General features: G+C 36.4%; 1 protein-coding gene across 1 annotated transcript; it reads left to right on the forward strand.

The window, feature by feature from the left end:
* Window positions 1-3,754: 3,754 nt before the first annotated feature.
* On the forward strand, window positions 3,755-5,025 carry LOC141485348 (uncharacterized). Its single transcript, XM_074181845.1, has 2 exons — window positions 3,755-4,072; window positions 4,136-5,025. Exons 1-2 carry the CDS (start codon window positions 3,918-3,920, stop codon window positions 4,839-4,841), a joined length of 861 nt encoding a protein of 286 aa, XP_074037946.1. The 5' UTR covers window positions 3,755-3,917; the 3' UTR covers window positions 4,842-5,025.
* Window positions 5,026-18,624: the final 13,599 nt, after the last annotated feature.

The following is an 18,624-nucleotide window of genomic DNA, read 5'->3' on the forward strand; positions in this document are numbered from 1 at the left end:
AAAATATACTAACTTTTGAAAACTTTGAGAAACAAATGAAGGTACCATTTGTAGTGTATGCCGATTTTGAATCAGTACTGAAGCCGATTCAAACCACTAAACCAAATCCTGAATACTCGTATTCGATCAAGACATTCAAACATGAGCCTTATTCATTTGCTTATTTGATTAAATGTTCATACAATGATGATTTATCAAAATTTGTTTCGTATAGGGGTGTGGATGCAGCCCAAAAATTCGTTAGCAAAATCGAAGATGATTTGAAAAATATTTATGAAAATCATCTCAGGTTTCCTATTCCTATGGATGTACAAACTCCTGAGGAAGAGGAACAGTTTGCTTCTGCCACAAATTGTGGCATTTGTTCCAAACAATTTAATGATGGCGAAGTCAAAGTGAGGGATCATTGTCACCTCACAGGAAAAAAAAGGTCCCCTGCTGCTCATTCATCTTGTAATTTGAATTTTAAATTGCCAAATTTCATTCCTATAATTTTTCACAATCTCAGTGGATATGATTGTCATTTATTCATAAAGGAATTGTATAAAAACAAAGATAAAGTGGATGTCATCCCACAAACTAATGAAAAATATATATCTTTCACAAAACATCTCTTTACACACTCCTATACGGATAAAGATGGTAGGGTGAAGAAGAATTATTTGAAAATGAGATTCATTGATAGTTTCAGATTCATGCCTAGTTCTTTGGAGAATTTAGGTGCAAATTTAACATCTGATCAGTGTATCGAGATGCGCAAACATTTCCCACAAATTGAAAATTTCAATTTGATGAGAAAGAAAGGTGTATTTCCCTATAGTTTTGTTGATGACATCGAAAAACTGAATCATCCAAGACTTCCAACCAAAAATCAATTTTATGATAAACTCAATTGTGAACATATATCAGATAATGATTATGGGAGAGCTCAACTTGTTTGGAATTTATTCGAATGTCAGGATTTGGGTGAATACTCTGATTTATATTTAAAGTCAGATGTGTTAATATTATGTGACATTTTTGAAAACTTTAGAAATATATCTGTTGATAAATATAAATTGGATCCGGCACAATACTTCACTGCACCCGGATTATCGTGGGATGCCATGTTGAAATATACTAATATTGAATTGGAATTACTAACTGATATTGATATGGTTCACTTCTTTCAAAAAGGTATTCGTGGTGGAATAAGTCAATGTAGTGAAAGGAAACATAAAGCAAACAATACATTTTTACCGGATTATAATCCAAATGAACCATCTTCATTCATTTCATATTTGGATGCAACAAATCTATATGGTCACAGCATGTCGCAACCATTACCAACAGGTGAATTTTCATGGTTAGCACCTCATGAAATTCTCAATCTTGATATAATGAATGTGGATATTGATAGTCCTTATGGATATGTATTGGAAGTGGATATACATTATCCCCAAGAACTTCATGATAAACATTCCGATTTACCATTCTTAGTTGAACGTTTGATACCTCCATATGCAAAATCGAAAGTTCCCAAGTTAATTCCAAATTTAAACGACAAAAGAAAATATATTGTTTACTATAGAAACTTACAGCAAGCTGTCAATCATGGTTTGATAGTGATGAACACACATAGAGTATTGAGGTTTAAGCAATCATGTTGGATGAAGCCTTATATAGATTTGAATACTGAAATGCGTAATAGGTCTAATAACAAATCTGAAAAAGATTTCTACAAACTAATGAATAATGCAGTCTATGGAAAAACAATGGAAAACGTAGACAATAGAATTGATGTTAGACTCATTACACATTGGGAAAATATAAAAAGAACTATAGGTGCTAGTTGTCTCATATCTCGACCAAATTTTAAAAAATGCTCTATTTTTACAGAAAATTTTGTTGTCATTCAATTGGCTAGAGTAAAAGTTCATTATGATAAACCACTATATTTAGGATTTTCCATTCTAGAATTATCTAAAACAGTTATGTATGATTTTTTCTATGGATGTATCAAACAACAGTTTGGAGAAGATGCGTCTTTACTCTACACTGATACCGACTCCCTTATTCTCAAAGTAAATACAGACAATTTCTATGAATTTATCAAAAATAATATAAATAAGTTCGATACATCTAATTATAAAATAGGAAACCAATTCAATATTCCAGTGACAAAGTCAGTTCTGGGTAATTTCAAAGATGAATTCCCAAATGATCCAATAATCAGCTTTTACGGTACAGGTGCTAAAGCGTATTACGTGAAATCTGTTGATGGTGAACTGAAGAAGGCCAAAGGTGTGAAACGATCTGTTATAAAGAATGAATTGACATGTGAAGACTATGAAAAAATCATTGAAGAGGGAGGTATGATATTCAGGAAGATGAACTCGTTCAGAAGCGTATTGCATGATATTTACACTGAATTGAAAAATAAAGTCGCTTTATCGTATCATGACGACAAGAGATTCATCATTCCGAATACCACTCGAACTCTTCCATGGGGTCATAGCGATATAAAATTTTATCGAAATGATCCTAATGATAACATTCGTTGGGTGTCTGAAATCGTTCATTCTTTTTCTCAAGAGAGCGCCTTAGACCAACTAATCAATTTGTTGACTGTAGAGATGAATAATTGAATTATAATTCGAAGTATTATTGCTTATTCCTTCAAACCGGAACATTCTTATTTGTGATTATTTGTGATTATTGTATTATGTATTGTATATGTATCACTTTTACCAAGTTACTTAGATGAATAAAAAATGATAAAAATATTATTTGTTTCATTTCTATTTTCCTAACCAATTACTGTAAAGTATATAGCATAATGTAAATGAAAGAAATATCAGTTTGAAAAGAATCATCGTAGAGTGCACAATGTCTAAAACAATCGATAAGTTTGGTAGAAAAAGAAAATTGGGTGGTAATGTCATTCGAGGTCCTCCCGGGATTGGTTTTAAATTAACAAAAGATGGTCATTATGACATGCAAAGAAAAATATTGAAAAATATAAGCGAACCAATTGACAAGAGTGATTGTGTAACTGTATCATATCTTGAGGGGGAAATTAACGGAACAAAGGAGGTTATACTTCTAGACCTACAAGCTGCAATACAATCCACAATAGGTAATATTGCTCGCGATGCCCGTCAAGCATTTGACGATAAAATTGCAGAGGCTCGGATAACTTTCACTCGTAAATTTGACAAACTTACAAATGATGTGGACATAAAAATGTCTGACATAACAGCGTCTACAAATAAAAAATTTGATGCTATGTCAAACATAACAGGGACTACAATGAAAAAGTATGATGTACTAGAAGAGAGAGTTGAAGTTTTGGAGAAAAGCCATAAAGTCAGGCCATCAGGTGGACTGGGATATCCAGGACTAGACATTGATCCAAATGTTAGAATAATAGAACCAAAACCAAAACCAACTGATAACGTATTAATTGAACCAACATGGTGAATTTACTCCCGCGTTAGGTTAGATTAGATTAATACATACTGTAGGTTAGGGTCATACATACGTTAGGTTAGGTTAATACTTACGATAGGTTAGGTTAGATTAGGTTAGGTTAGGTTATTACATACTGTAGGTTAGGGTCATACATACGTTAAGTTAGGTGTTAGGTTAGGTTAGGTTTCACGGCGCGCGAAGCGCGCGGGTGGGGGTGGGGGGCCACCGCGCCGGCGCGCGAAGCGCGCCGGCGCGGTGGCCCCATTACGCTCGCGCGTACGCCCCCCCCTCCTCCCCCCGGGGCGGTGGCCCCATTACGCTCGCGCCGGCGCGCGAAGCGCGCCGGCGCGAGCGTAGCGAATTGGGGCGTAAGCCGCGCGGAGCGCGGCCCGCTTCCTTCCCACCATTGCTCACCCCGCCCACTTCCTACCATTTCTCGCCCCACCATATTCCAACCATTGCGCATGCACGCCCCCACCTCATTCCCTCCACTCCCAATGATGTTGATACCCCGAGGAGCACGTTCTTCTACATTCAGTACGTCAACTCCAGTCATCCAGAGCAGTCCAGCCATACTCAACCAGAAGCAGTGTACTATACGACGAGGAGCTAAGTTTGAGTAAGTTAACAATGTACTTTAATTTTTTACATCTACTAACTTTGTATTATTTTACATTTTCAGAATGGCATCCAACACTCAGGAATTAAATAACGCTGTGGCATCCATCATGCCTATGACAGAGCAGGAGAAGGCATCCACTTCGCGAGTTGGGTGCAGATCTACCAGCCCTGACTTATTCGAGGAGGAGGAGGAAGTCAGGCCTGTAAAGAAGGTTTGCCAACGACCTGCAGCGAAGGTTGGTCCTATTTCTAAGTACCGAGCTACTTGCAATAGGACTAATCCTTATGCAGGTAGTTGGTCGACCGCTCCAAACAGCTTAAGGCCCTCCACACCACCCGCAGCAGTAGTGGAACAACCTAGGGCGCCTTCTCCGGAGGAGCCACCAGTTGTATTGTCCCCATCGGAGGAGGCTCCCATCGTATTCACTCCGTCGGTGGTGCCGCTTTCGCCGATGCTGGCAACACCGGTGACGAATCCTGAAGTGTTAGTGCCACAAGTGCGACAGCCTATCGGAGAGGTTAGTGAAATGTTGGACAGTTTTCTACAGAGATGTAAGGAAGCAGAACATGCTTCTCGAGCTAGTGAGGCCGCGTTGGTTAAAAGGAAGCGCGAAATGGCTGAAATTGTTAACCGACGGAGGGAAGTAGAAAAAGAAATAGCCGAACTGGATCGGAAGTATGCATCTCTGGAGAAAAAGTGTGAAGCAGATACCTCTTCGATAGAGACTTATAAAAAGTTAGTGACTTTTATAAAAACTTTCCCATAGATTAAGTGTAAGTGTAAGTGTAAGTGTTTTGGTTTGGTACACATTGAACAATGCGATGGTTGGAGCATTTTTCTTCACTACGTCTCATTATTATTTCCTTTTTTTTATTTCAATTACAAGTTCTTCTATGCAAATACCTCACATCAATTTTTGTGTTCTCTAATCTATTGTAAATAATCTCTTGGGAAGAAAATATGTTTCATAATGAAATCAATAAGTATATTTCATATAATTCATATAGTATTTTCAATTTTCTCTCTCATGGAATATAGCTCATGTCATTTTTGAAATTCATTCCCACTTAATCCCCTCTCCTCCCCACTCCTCCCCCACTCCCTTTCAAAAGTATAAAAGTAGGAATTATCTGTTGGAATATTCAGTTGATCAGCCACCTTCAACATGGAACCTGATTCAACTACTGAGCCGTACAGTGACCCAGCGCATCAACATCCTTACTGGGCTTCTATCCATGAAGGTTTCGTTACCTCCACGACGGCACCTCACTCGATGAATTATGATAACATAATTTATGATGATCGGATACAAGTGCTTCACGTTACTGGAACCGATCAAGCGGACCTGTCTGATGGGGATTATCCAGATCCCTATGATTGGCGAAATGATTACGAATGGGATACACAGTCCGGAAACACAGACGACGACGACAGCGATGACGATGATGACGGTGACGCTGAAAATGAGTCCGATGATAGTCCTCCACCATCCCCTATCCTGATTGATGAAGTCCTGAATTCAGACGATGATATGTAATCGTTTCCTCGTTTCTCCCATCCTTTCTATTTCTTTCCTTTCCTTCCACGGAGTACACACTTTTTGGTTGGTGTACACGAGGCACTGCGAGGTTGGGGCAGTGTCTTTTTCCCTCTCCCTTATTAGTTTTTTTATAATAATCACCCAGAGTTTCTCATAATAATAATCACTTAGAATTTCAAGAAAATTGTCATTCTTATTGCTTTCGAATTTCAAACACTGAATTGTTCTACATTTACACTTCACCCCCTCCTTTTTTTTCCAGTATAAATAAAGCATCAATCCCAGTTCTATATCATTCTTCCACAATGTCGAGTGCTGATTCCACCACCGAACCGATGAGTGTACCAGAGTATTCTATGACGAGTACAGGCCCCATCCAGGTACATGGAATAGATTCAACGTTCGATCATTTCAGTACAAATTTTGCACAAATGCTGCAACGTATCTATGATCTACCTGATGATTTCCCGGCACGTATGGAAGAAGGTATGCAAGAGGAAGTAGAGGCAGAGTTAGAGATGGATGTCAATGAGTTAGACGATCTAGAGGATAACGAGCTAGATAATTATGCTAATGATGATGCCATTAGTATATCGTCTGATTCAGATGATTATGAGGATGACATCATCAGTATATCATCAGATACAGATGATGATACAATCATCATTGTTTCTGATGATGATGAGGAGCGTTAGTCCATACCATTGCATGGATTAATAAAAAAAACAGCCCTTTTCAGGGCTACAATTGAAGACTGAAACAATAAAAAAAAATAGCTCTTTTCAGAGCTTTCATTATACTTTCAAACAGAAACAGGTTCATACCATTGTTAACATTATAGTCTCAAACAAAATGTATGTATGTAAAAGTATTCATCATTATATGCATACAATGATTGACAAAATGCCAACTTCAACTTTCATTTAAAGTAGTACTCATCATATGCATAGATATTCAATGACTATCAAATTCTAAATATCGACTTTTCAGTCAAAGTAGTAATTTATTTGTGATATAATGTATAGATATTCAAAGACTAACAAATTACTTAGACTTTTATTAGTCAAAGTATTCATTTGTCATATAATCTATGAATACTAATACAACTAACTACTGTTTGTGTGAATAATGTAGCCCTGAAAAGGGCTGTTGTTTTTTTTTGACCAGTAGGTCCACGGTTATTGTGCCACAGGTTGGACATTATTACATATAATACATGTAGATACTCGGGTGAAGTTTGTTAGTGGCCTCTCGCAAGCTTCACACCAATTCTGTCCCATTTCCATAATTGAGACAGTGTTGTGGGTGTTGACATGGGCATACCACCCTCCATTATTGTTTCTATGCGAATAAAACCGAAAGCAGCACCAACATAGTTTTTTGTTCTCTCCATCTATAGTGCTGATCAATACGTATGCATCCATTGCACAATACAAATCCAAGGGATCTTCCAGTGTCTCACTGACATTGAGCGTTCGCATACCGATCCTCAAAGCACCATCGCCTTCAGTTGTGTCAGCTTCTATCCCTTCATCATCTCCTTCTTCATCCATGACCCTCTCAAACTCCATCACGTCATCATCTTCGTCGCTTTGGTTGGCCTCGTTTTCAACTTCGTCTATCTCATCTTCATCGACTCCAACATCTTCTGCTTCAACTATCACTTCCTCTAGCGGAACATTGACATCCTCATCATCTGATTCGTCTATCCAATTGTTTTCATCAACAGCAGATATTCTATTTAATGCAGCATTTATTTTTGCAGAATTCATCTTGTTGTTGTTTGCTCACAGTTGTAGAGAGTGAATGAATGAACTCTAGGTTTGCAAGTCGACTTATATAGGAGGTGATGCGACTCCCACTTGACTCGTTTAGAGTGGAATAGTAGGAGAAGTTATCCCACTATACTTTCACATGATGTTGATTTGTATAAATAGAGATCGTAGGTGTAGGAGAGAGCATTCAGAGTTTCTGTAAGTCATCTCTTAATATTTCTAATCGAATTAGTAAAATGCCGTTTCCAAAAGAGTGGAATGAAAAACCAAAAGTGTGTGTCTACGCAATGATGATTGCAGGGGCTATTGTGTGCTACTTTTGTCAAATAAGTAGACCTAAGGATTCAATCAATCCATGTACTGGTATGTGTAGTGATTGCGTGTTGCGGATTCAACTATCGCCTCCTTCTCATCCACCGAAGCGAACAAAATCGGATTATCGTCAACAACAGTTACAGTGTCTGAAGTGTTCCGAACCTATAATATTTAACAATATAGGTATCTGTAGAAATATTTGTGGTACCTGTGCTGCCGTTCCAACTCCACTGCAACGTTGTTTGCGTTGTGATACATATTCCATGAATTGTTGGAATCATGTATGCAATGCATGTAGAAGTACTTGGGATCTGTGTGAGAAGGTTGGTCAACTCTACCCCAATAGGAGAATCCATTTTTTTCAATGTTGGTGTTTGACGCACGAGCAACAACTATTGAGGAATAGAGTCAAAGAACGTTCCACATCCACAGAGACATATTGACATTTTTCATTTTATATTTTTTATTATCGTTATTGTCCTCTATTATTAATAAAGATATATATATATATATATATATATATATATATATATATATATATATATATATATATATATATATATATATATATATTTTGAATTTATTTGTATTATTTTCTAACATTTAAAAATACATGCATGCAACACAAAGTTTTCCTCTTAAATGACAAAGATTGTTACATGCGTGAATAGTTTAGTGAGAGAGCGCATGTGCCAGTTGATGAAAGAGCGCATGCGCTAGTTTATTTTCTTCTATAAATGGTGAGGTCTCAGTAACATCATCACCTTTCCTATCCACATTCTATTGCTATCACATATCATTCCTCAGACCTTAATAATCATGAGCTCTATGCCGCTATTGATTGCTGAAGATGGTTCACCACTTGTTGATATCGATCAGACTGACTTTGAAAATATTCCAGTATTACATTTATCGAGTCAAGATTCGATAAATGATTTTGATATTAACGACTTCGTTAACTTTGCAGATGTGCCAGAACCAAATGAGCAAATTATTATTGAAAATCCGATCGTTTCGCAATTATCATCACTCAAACACTCTTCATCTACCCTTCCTCTTGGTGTTGATAAGAAATCTAGAACAATCAAGAGGAAGGTTACTAAGGCATCTTCATCGATTGTCACTGACTTTAAAGAAAAGAAAGAATCCAAAAGTGTTGTGCGACAGAAAAAACCCGCAACGAAAAGTGACAGATCGAAGAGGAAGCCAAAAGGTACTCCTAAAGAAATGAAGAGTGATTTGAAAGCTGAACCGCTATCTTCTTTCAGTCCCCTCCATCGGTTTGGGGAAATGAAAAGGAAAGCAAAATACCGTCTTGTAAAGGCACAGATGACTATTGCTGAACTTGAAAGCATTAGATGCCAAGATTGCATTAGCGAAGGTTGAATTGGCTAGAATGTCTAAAGATGCTGATGAACTCCGTTCAAAAATTGGTAAAGATAAGCAATTCCATCAACGTTCGAGAATGCAAGCTCAGGCTGAGCTTGAGGAGTCGACTAAGCTTTATGAGACGGCATTATCAGTGAGAGATAATTGGCAGAAAGAGTTGGATACTGCATTTCAAAGTGACGGCGATTAGTTTTGGGAATGATAATGTGTTTTCAATATCGTGAGTTGAAAAATATAAGCGGGAATGGAGTATACAATTAATTTGGTTTGGTATACACAGAACATTGCGAATGGCTGGGGCAATGTTTACCGCTGCAATATTTTTCAATTCACATACTTATAATTGAAATGAAAACAATAATGAACTTTAATATTACTTTATTCATAAAAGTCATTATTAGATACATTTAAACCATATTTGATTCATCAATCCAAGAATTTTGTTCGCTAGGAAGACCTAACCACTTTACATATACTTTATTTTTTCTTCTCTTCAACACCTTCTCAATCAGATATACGTCAGGATTCTCGGTTCGTAATAACTCTTCTTCGTAAAAACATCCTCTAATCGGCTGTTCATTCATATCTTCAAGGTTATAAGTCGTTGGGATGGTTTTATTAATTTTAACAATCTTGAATAGAGCTCCGTGGTAAAATTCGCAGTGTAAGACTTTTCAAAAATATTTTTGTATTTACTTATACGTACAATATCATTCAATTGGAATTTGGGTTTACTTTGTCTTCCTGTATCAATTCCATTGATACCCTTGAATTTCAATTTTGTTGTTGAATCAACATTGATGGGTGCCATACCTATTGTACGATGAACTTTATTATTATATCTACTAGTTATAATTGGAAGAATATCAAGCCATTTGTGGTGACCTCTCATCGAAAATTCCTTGTAGAGCCATGCCTTTATTGTACGAATCACTCTTTCTGCTATAGCTGCCTTCTTTGTGCTGAATGTTGAATAATGATTGATATTATATTCTCGCATGAGAGATGAGAAGCTTCTATTAAAAAATTCTTTCCCTTGATCGCTTTGTATATGTTTAGGGGAAAATTTGGCTTTCTTCAGTACATATTTCATTGCATTAGTTATTGTACTACCTGTTTTATCTTTAACTGGCACAGTCCATAGATATTTTGAGTAACAATCAATTACTACAAGTATATATCGGTATCCTTCATTACTTTTTGCATAAGGTTGTAGTTCAGCTAGATCTATTTGCCATAGATCTGCAAAACCTTTGATGGTAGTTATTCTTCTACGAAAATTACGTCTTGCAGGTCTATGTAATTCATTAACAACTTGTCGTTTGATATCACTTACTTCATTAGTCATTCTATTTCAATATGATTAAAGAGAAAAAAAGTGATAATGTTACTGCATTGAATGATGATGTGACAGTGATCATTACTTGTGGATATATATCAATATATTATACCTTCTTCACGTAATTCTTCAATTATTGAAATTATTTCATTATCATGTCCGGTATGTCCAGCTGACTTTGATGCTACCAATAGTCGTAGGCGAGCAACTAACTCTTTCGGTGAATTCCAGTACACATAATTCGCAGGTTTAGAATTATATGTTTTCTCCATTTTCACTCGTTTGAGTGCTCCACCAATTTTACTTCTACTCCTAATTGGATATTGTCGTGAGTCTAATAGTGGTTTGATGACTTCACGAAATTTTTTAGAATTTGTATTTTTAAAACCATTCTTCAGATGATATTGTTTATATGGAGCATTCGTTATTTTCAATATTTTGGAATATACTTGACGAGTTTCTTCATTATCAACATCTTGTGGATTCTTCAAAAAAATCATATCATATAATTCTGGACTACCTGCGCATTCATATTTTTTCACTTTATTAGCATCCCAAAATGAAATGTTTCCATCTTTGAAATGTACCACTAGACTTCCCATTTTCAGCTTTTGTGTAATTGGATCCATACGTACGCCAAATGTTCCATCATATGCTGGATTTCTAGATTTTACATTATTCAAATGTTTCATCAAAACATCTTCACCACTTTCATTCATAACAGGTGAGATGTCAGGATCCGAGGAATCGATGTGGGACGATGATGGTGTTTCGAATAGAGTTGTTCTCATATCGTCTTGAAGTGTGCTCGTGTCACTATTCACAGATGATACACCATCAAAAGATTGTTTTCTTCCTATTGGAGTACTCATGGGATAATTTGAAGTAGATTGAACAGATCCACGATTTGGTGATAACACTGCTGATTTAGAAGTAGCGTTTGATGATAAAACATTCAATGGTTTCATTATGGGCTCATACAATCTTTCAAGTGTCGAACGATTTTCAATATTATCATTCTTGATAGAGTTGAATTTCTGTCTGACAGCTTCTGTTGTCTCTACTAGTTGACGTTTCAAATTCATTTCATTGTTTTTATGTTCAGAATCGTTTTTTGTATTCATAATGCCCTTTTTAAATTATAGCTCAATTCGTTGATGAAGTGACCTCTACAATATTCAGTGATCGAATAAGTTTCAAAAACAAGATCATGGGTATATAAAACTATCGAATCCTTTGCGATATCTACCTTCATCTATTTTTCTATCCTTATCAATTACTAGATATCCATATTGATCCTCCCAGCATTTAACACAATTGGAATTGTTTGAATGTTACATCGGGTGAAACATGATCTGAATAAATGTGATGTAAATTCGTCTCATCTTGTTTGAACATTATAATGAAATTGGTATTGTCACGCACTAACTGTTTGGGTACCCGTGAATATGTCTGTGCTAGATAAAAACAATCAACATCCTTATGACGTCCCATACAGAAATATGATCTAATGATATCTTGCTTTTCACATATCACATCATCGAAAATGAAAACAGAATTAGGCTTAGCGTCGGAGGGTTCCACTATTTCTGCATTATTGCTGAATGTATAAAAACCTAATCCTTTTATAGGTTCCAGAACACTTCGCAAGTACTGATATTCAGGTTGATTGAGTGATTTCGAATAGAGATACACATTTCTAAATCTCAATCCTTGTGGATGTATTAATAGTGATATCATTGCATTCGTCTTTCCACAATTTGAAGGTCCTATAATGAGTCCTCGAACTGATGATGGAAGTAGTGGACCATGTCTGAATACTCTTTGTCCATTCAATCCACACCCAAATTTCTCATCTAGATTATCTACAGCAAACTTTTCTTTCTGTTTTACAATGCGCATCGTGCCGTGGTTGGAGACTATATAAATGTTATTAGCTTATTCATTTCAATGTGTACCATCAAACGATACGGACGTATTGAAAGTGATCGTAAAATTAAAAGAGGTTGTGGTTTTGTTAATGATTTAATAAACAAACTTCCTTTCGAATTACATCTACCCGGAGGATATCAATACTGTGGACCGGGTACAAAATTGAAACAACGTTTAGCTCGTAACGATCCTGGAATCAATAAATTAGATATTGAATGCAAAAAATACGATATTCAATATTCTAAGCATCCATCTGATCTTGCAGCAAGACATTTAGCCGACAAAGAACTTGAATACAGCGCTTGGGATAGGGTTAAATCAAAGGACGCGAGTATTGGGGAAAGAGCAGCTGCATTACTTGTCACCAACATTATGAAAGCGAAAAGACATATGGGCATGGGTTGTAGTACCAATAAGAAAAAATGTAAGAGGAAACAATCGAAGAAAAATAATATTAAAAAAGTTGCATTTGGTGCTGGGATAGTCCATAAAGTGCGAAATGTATTGAAGAAAGCTGGTGGGAATCAATTTGTGACGAATAATAGCAAAAAAGCTATCACTGTGGCATTGCAGGCGGCACGTAAATACCTTAAAGCTGCCGGTGGAAAGAAGAAAATCCGCACACCACGCATAATTCCTGTTCCCAAGATCGGTGGACTTTTACCATTGATACCAATTTTTGCTGGACTATCCGCACTAGGAAGTTTGGCGGGAGCCGCTGCTGGTATTGCCAAGGCCGTGAATTCGGCAAAAGCCAGCAGAGCGGCTTTAATGGAAGCCAATCGTCACAATAAAACCATGGAGGCTGTAGCATTAGGCAAACGCGGAAGTGGAATATATCTCAAACCATACCGTAAAGGTTTAGGACTATATTTAAAACCATACAAAGCCACAAACAAAACAAAAAACTGATTGAACCCCTACCTCAGAGGCCTCTTACTGATCTCGATCTCAGTTATTATGCACAAAAAATGAAAATTCCACATTTTCGTGGTGTTTTTATGCGTGATAGATTACCATCTTCAGGTCCAAAACAAAACGAGACAGCTATTGTTAATTTAGATGGAATAAGTGAACCAGGAACACATTGGGTGGCATATAAAAAATGTGGGAAAGAAGTCACATATTTCGATAGTTTTGGAGATCTACCCCCACCATTGGAATTGACTCGATTCTTTCGAAAATGTTCGAATGTAAAAATCAAATATAACTATGATCGACAACAGAAATTTAATACAATTCTCTGTGGTCACTTGTGCTTGCAGTTTCTCTCTAAATAATTTTCCAAATAAAAATGGATTCAACACCAAAACTGGATCGGGAGGCTATCAAGGGAATGGGGTTTTCACTTAGAATGTTTTCAAAATATGGTACCTTGAAAAAAATGGATAAAGTGATGCTTGCAAATATGCCTAAGGAAGTGATACTTGCATGTGTTGCACATGAGATTGCATATGTTTGGGAAAAGTTGCCTAAGCATCTGCAAGATGACATCGATATAATGAAACATAGATATTGTTATGAGCACCACCACGATCAAAATTCAGATTCGGATGTTAATGATGGTCCTATACCTCGAAAATCTATGTGTTGTATTTGTAATATAGAGGATGTGAATATTGGTATCAATAAAAATGATACTTATTACAATACAACACCTTCCAAAAAGTGTAAATTGTCTCAAATGTGCTGTTGCTGTGTACAATAATAAATTGAAATGTGTTTCAAAATATTCATCAGTCATGTCACGAAAGTTCGAGCTACAAGCTGTCGGGACAAGTGTCTTGAGTGCGGATTTTTTTCCACCAATTGAATTGGATAGGAACAGTCGTTATGGATTAGGACTTTTGGGATTCTATGGATGCAATACAATCAATAATATAACTGAAGCTAATAACTTAGTTAGTTTCAGAATCAGTAATGACAACTCATCGATACCCCAAAAGTTGACAATTGAAATTCCATGTGGTGCTTACGAAATAGAAGAGATCAATGCCGTCATACAGAAACATATCATGTTCAGATTGTTTCATGATAAAAAACCAAATGATGTCGTTGCAGATGATATTTTTTATCTACACGACAATAATAATACATTCAAATGTGAAATGCGATCCAAATATGAAATTGATCTGACACATCCAAATTCTATAGCAGAAATGATGGGGTTCGCTCATGGAATATTTCCACCAAATCAGATACATGAATCATCATTACCAATAAACATTACAACTGTGAGACTTATCCGCTTAGATTGCAATATAATATCAGGTTCATATATAAATGGTGAAGAATCTCACATTCTTTTCTCATTCGATATTGATGTTGAACCTGGCTACAATCTTACTAAAGAACCACACAGTATTATATATATGCCTGTCAGTCCAGAAGGTCGTCAATTGATTCACAACATTACAGTGCGTATTTTGGATGAAAAAAATAACCTTATCGATTTTGGAAGTAAAGAAGAGATTTTCATTATTTTGGAATTGAAGAAAATCGAATAACTGTTGTTATGGGTTTCATTTACAATAGACAAAATCGCATTGAACAATCCCAAACGAGTTGCACTATCAAAAAGAAAGGTGTGCATAAAAAGAAGCTCATTCCACAAGTGTATGCTAAACAGTTAGCACATAACGCTCTGTCTGTGAGTGATCTTAAATTTTTGAAATCGATTGGATTGAAAGTGAGAAAATAACAATGGTGCTCGAAACAAACAGTGAAAAGTTGAATATATTCAATGAACCAGTGCTCGATCATTCTCTCATAAGTTTACATGAGCACACATATAAGCCCTATGGATCACCGCTATTCAGGAATTCGGATGAAATCAGAATTGCAATCAATAATCAAGATGTTATACTAGATATTGCCGACAGCTTCATTTACATAGAAGGTAAATTCACCCCCAAAGATGTAGCAAAAACATGCTATCTCTCGAATAATGCAATTGCATTTCTCTTTGACGAAATTCGTTATGAAATGGGTGGTGAACAAGTGGCTGTTGTTAGAAAACCTGGGATAACATCTACAATGAAAACCATGATATCATTTGGACAATCTCATGCTAACACATTATTGACATCTGGTTGGGGACTTTCACAATTGAAGCAAGATATCTTGGATACAAACAGTCATGTTTTTAGTGGAAAACTACCACTGAAATATTTGATGGGTTTTGCTGAAGATTACAACAAAAGTATCTTGAATGCCAAACAGGAATTGATTTTGATTATCGCTCGATCATTCAAAAACTCTTATATAGGTGAGGTTGATGCTGATTTGGAAATAAATAAAATCGAATGGAAAATAAGACATATTGTACCAGATGATAAACACAAGCTAAAACTTTTGAGTAGAATAAACAAAAGCGGTCTGAATGCCAAAATCAAGTTGGCGTATCGTATGTGGGACCTCTATGAACTACCATCATTACGTGGGACTTCTTCAGACATATGGGCCATCAAAACAACTAACGCATTGGAAACTCCTCGTTTTGTCATCATCGCATTCCAAAGTACTACCACATCTGAAGATAGAACACAGGATATTACAAAATTCACAACTGCTGATATCAATAGTATTCGAGTATACTTGAATTCTGAAGTTTATCCATATGAGCGTTGGAATTTGAATTTCGATAAAAAACTTGATGCTCCTGCTTATTATGCTTTTGAGAGTTTCCAGCGAAGTTATTATGATAAAGATATGAGTGAACCTCTGATGGACATTGGGCAATTTAGAGAGAATCCACTATTCGTCATCGATTGTTCCCATCAACCGAATGCAACAAAATCATCAACTATTGATATAAAGATTGAGTTTGAGACGAGGAAGACCAAGTTTCCAGACAACACTAAGGTATATGCATTAATTTTGCATGATACAGTTTTAACATACAATGCATTGGATGGTTCAGTTCATAGCAGATATTGACACTTTTTTTCACTCTATCATATACTGTTTTATGATCTTTTTTTTATTTGTAACTGAATATCATGTATTGTATTTTATATCATATTTATTGTTTTGTAATCATTTTCTATTGTATTTCATGAGATTTAAATAAATAAAACATGAAAATAATACAAAGTTTTTTATTTGACATTATTTATGATTTACAGGAACATACAGACTATCTAAAATAACTTCTTCCTCATAATCATCATTTTCGCGACCATCTTCAATTTCCTCTCGATTTTCATCATTCAATTCAAAGTGATGAATAATCCATTCTGGCAAGTATGGTTGGAGGCTATACAGGAATCTTCTTAGGTTCAGTTCAATCATAACCTCACAAAGTTGCCACAATTCCAATTCATTATCCAAAAATTTGTTACAAACTTCTGCACCACTCCAATAGTTCTCAGCATCACGAAGGCATAATTCGATTTGTTTTTCATCATAGCATACACTCATATCATAATTGCTTGCATGTTCGGCTCCATCACCCAACACCTTCAATTTAGACGACAAATGTTGAACCGATGATTTGAGATCTACAACATCGACCCAATCTTGACTTGCGTACTGCATCCACATCTTTAAATGGTGGAACTGAAATCGAATAAAAAAAACAATAAGCAACCTCCAATTTTTCAGTGATATAATACTCACATTCCCATTTTACTTGTAGTTACAAAGTGGGTGTATTCAACTAAGTTAGTAATGTTTATATTTCCATATAATTATCATCTAATATATGAATATTAATAAAACAATAAGAAATTCATTATAATTACTATTATTATTCAATCATATTGAATTTGACTAGAGTTAGCGTTTTCACACCAAAAAACTTTGTAAGCTATGACCTAAAGAAATTCGCTATAAATTATTACAATTATTATTCAATCATATTGAATTTAACTAGAGATCGCGTTTTCATGCCAGCAAAACTTTGTTGGCTCTGTCCTAAATACACCATCGTATATTTACCACCTGATGAGTTGATACAAGATATATCGTCATCACTGAATTGCAACGAAATACGTTTTGGTAGCCATGTTTTAAATAATTTATCATTGCTCACATCTTGCAAAGTTAATAAAATTGATTTACCAAATCGTGTAGAATAAGTTGACATATTTTTAATTATGTACACTTCATCAATTGGCAATGATGATAAGGCCTTTTGCTCTAGTATTTCAACCTCCTGTACAATCAAATTATTAATTTTATTCAAGTCTACTTTTGAAACGGACATGATGATAATATATATGAAAATATAAACAATTTCCAACAGACAAATACACTCACCGTCTTCCTTCTATTACGAACTGAATAACACTCTACCAATTGCTAACTGCTGCAGATATATTCGTCTACTGATTTCATAGTGTGCCAGGCATTTCTTTTATATTAAACAGTGCGAGTCACCCCCACCATGAAACCGTGAAAGGTTCACATTGCTAGTTGCTATCCACTAGAGATGCCTGACGTCACAGCCAAGCCCATCTCCCAATTTGATGCGATAACAGTTGCCGGCACGAGCAAGCAGTGATCGTTGCGCTCTCGGAGAGGGCAGACGTTTGCACAGTCCTCGCCCGCCTGCGTGTCACCATCAATAGCGAGGGTAGGGTGATGCGTTACGTCACATCATTCACTGCTTCGAGAGCGATAGCCGAACAAGCAATTGTCGTTGCGCTCTCGGAGAAGACAGACGTTAGCACAGTCCTCGCCCGCCTGCGTGTCACCATTGATGGCGAGTCTGGGGCGTTACGTCACATCCTTCACTACATCGAGGGAGGTGAGAGCAGACCGATGAATACGCATTACTCTGCCACACGTCGTGGAGTGAACATGTCGCTCTCTAGCCGTTGAACGGTTATTGCTGTGACGTCACTCCACTACTAACTTGGTGCCCTCACACCGATGGAGCATTCATTACTTGGAGGATCTTCGAAGTATGCAGACGTATGTTTGTACATAGACAAACAAGCACATGATGAAACCCTGTACCGTGCATTCTCTAACACACACACACACATACACACACAAAATCTCATATGAAAAAAAAAATCTGAACGATCCATGCACCAGACACTTCAAGGTCACAACGCCTTGACTTCACTGCACAACAAAAAAAAGCAAATAACACGTCATATTGGTGGGGGGAGGATTAGAACCGGGAAAAAATTTCTGAACGATCCATACACCACACCCTTCAAGGTCACATCACCTTGACTTCACCAAACAACAACCAATAAAAAAAGCAATTAATACGTCATAGTGGTGGGGGGAGGCTTAGAACCGG

The sequence above is a fragment of the Leptinotarsa decemlineata genome, unplaced genomic scaffold, assembly GCF_025532065.1.
Source record: "Leptinotarsa decemlineata unplaced genomic scaffold, Ldec_3_MD MMD2_tig00026316_RagTag_RagTag, whole genome shotgun sequence".
Taxonomy (NCBI): domain Eukaryota; kingdom Metazoa; phylum Arthropoda; class Insecta; order Coleoptera; family Chrysomelidae; genus Leptinotarsa; species Leptinotarsa decemlineata.

Bases quoted from the DNA above. Each gene is read 5' to 3' on its own strand.
- LOC141485348 (XM_074181845.1), top strand. From the start codon at position 3,918: ATGCACGCCCCCACCTCATTCCCTCCACTCCCAATGATGTTGATACCC. The intron at 4,073-4,135 runs GTAAGTTAACAA...TTACATTTTCAG, and splicing joins CGACGAGGAGCTAAGTTTGA to AATGGCATCCAACACTCAGG.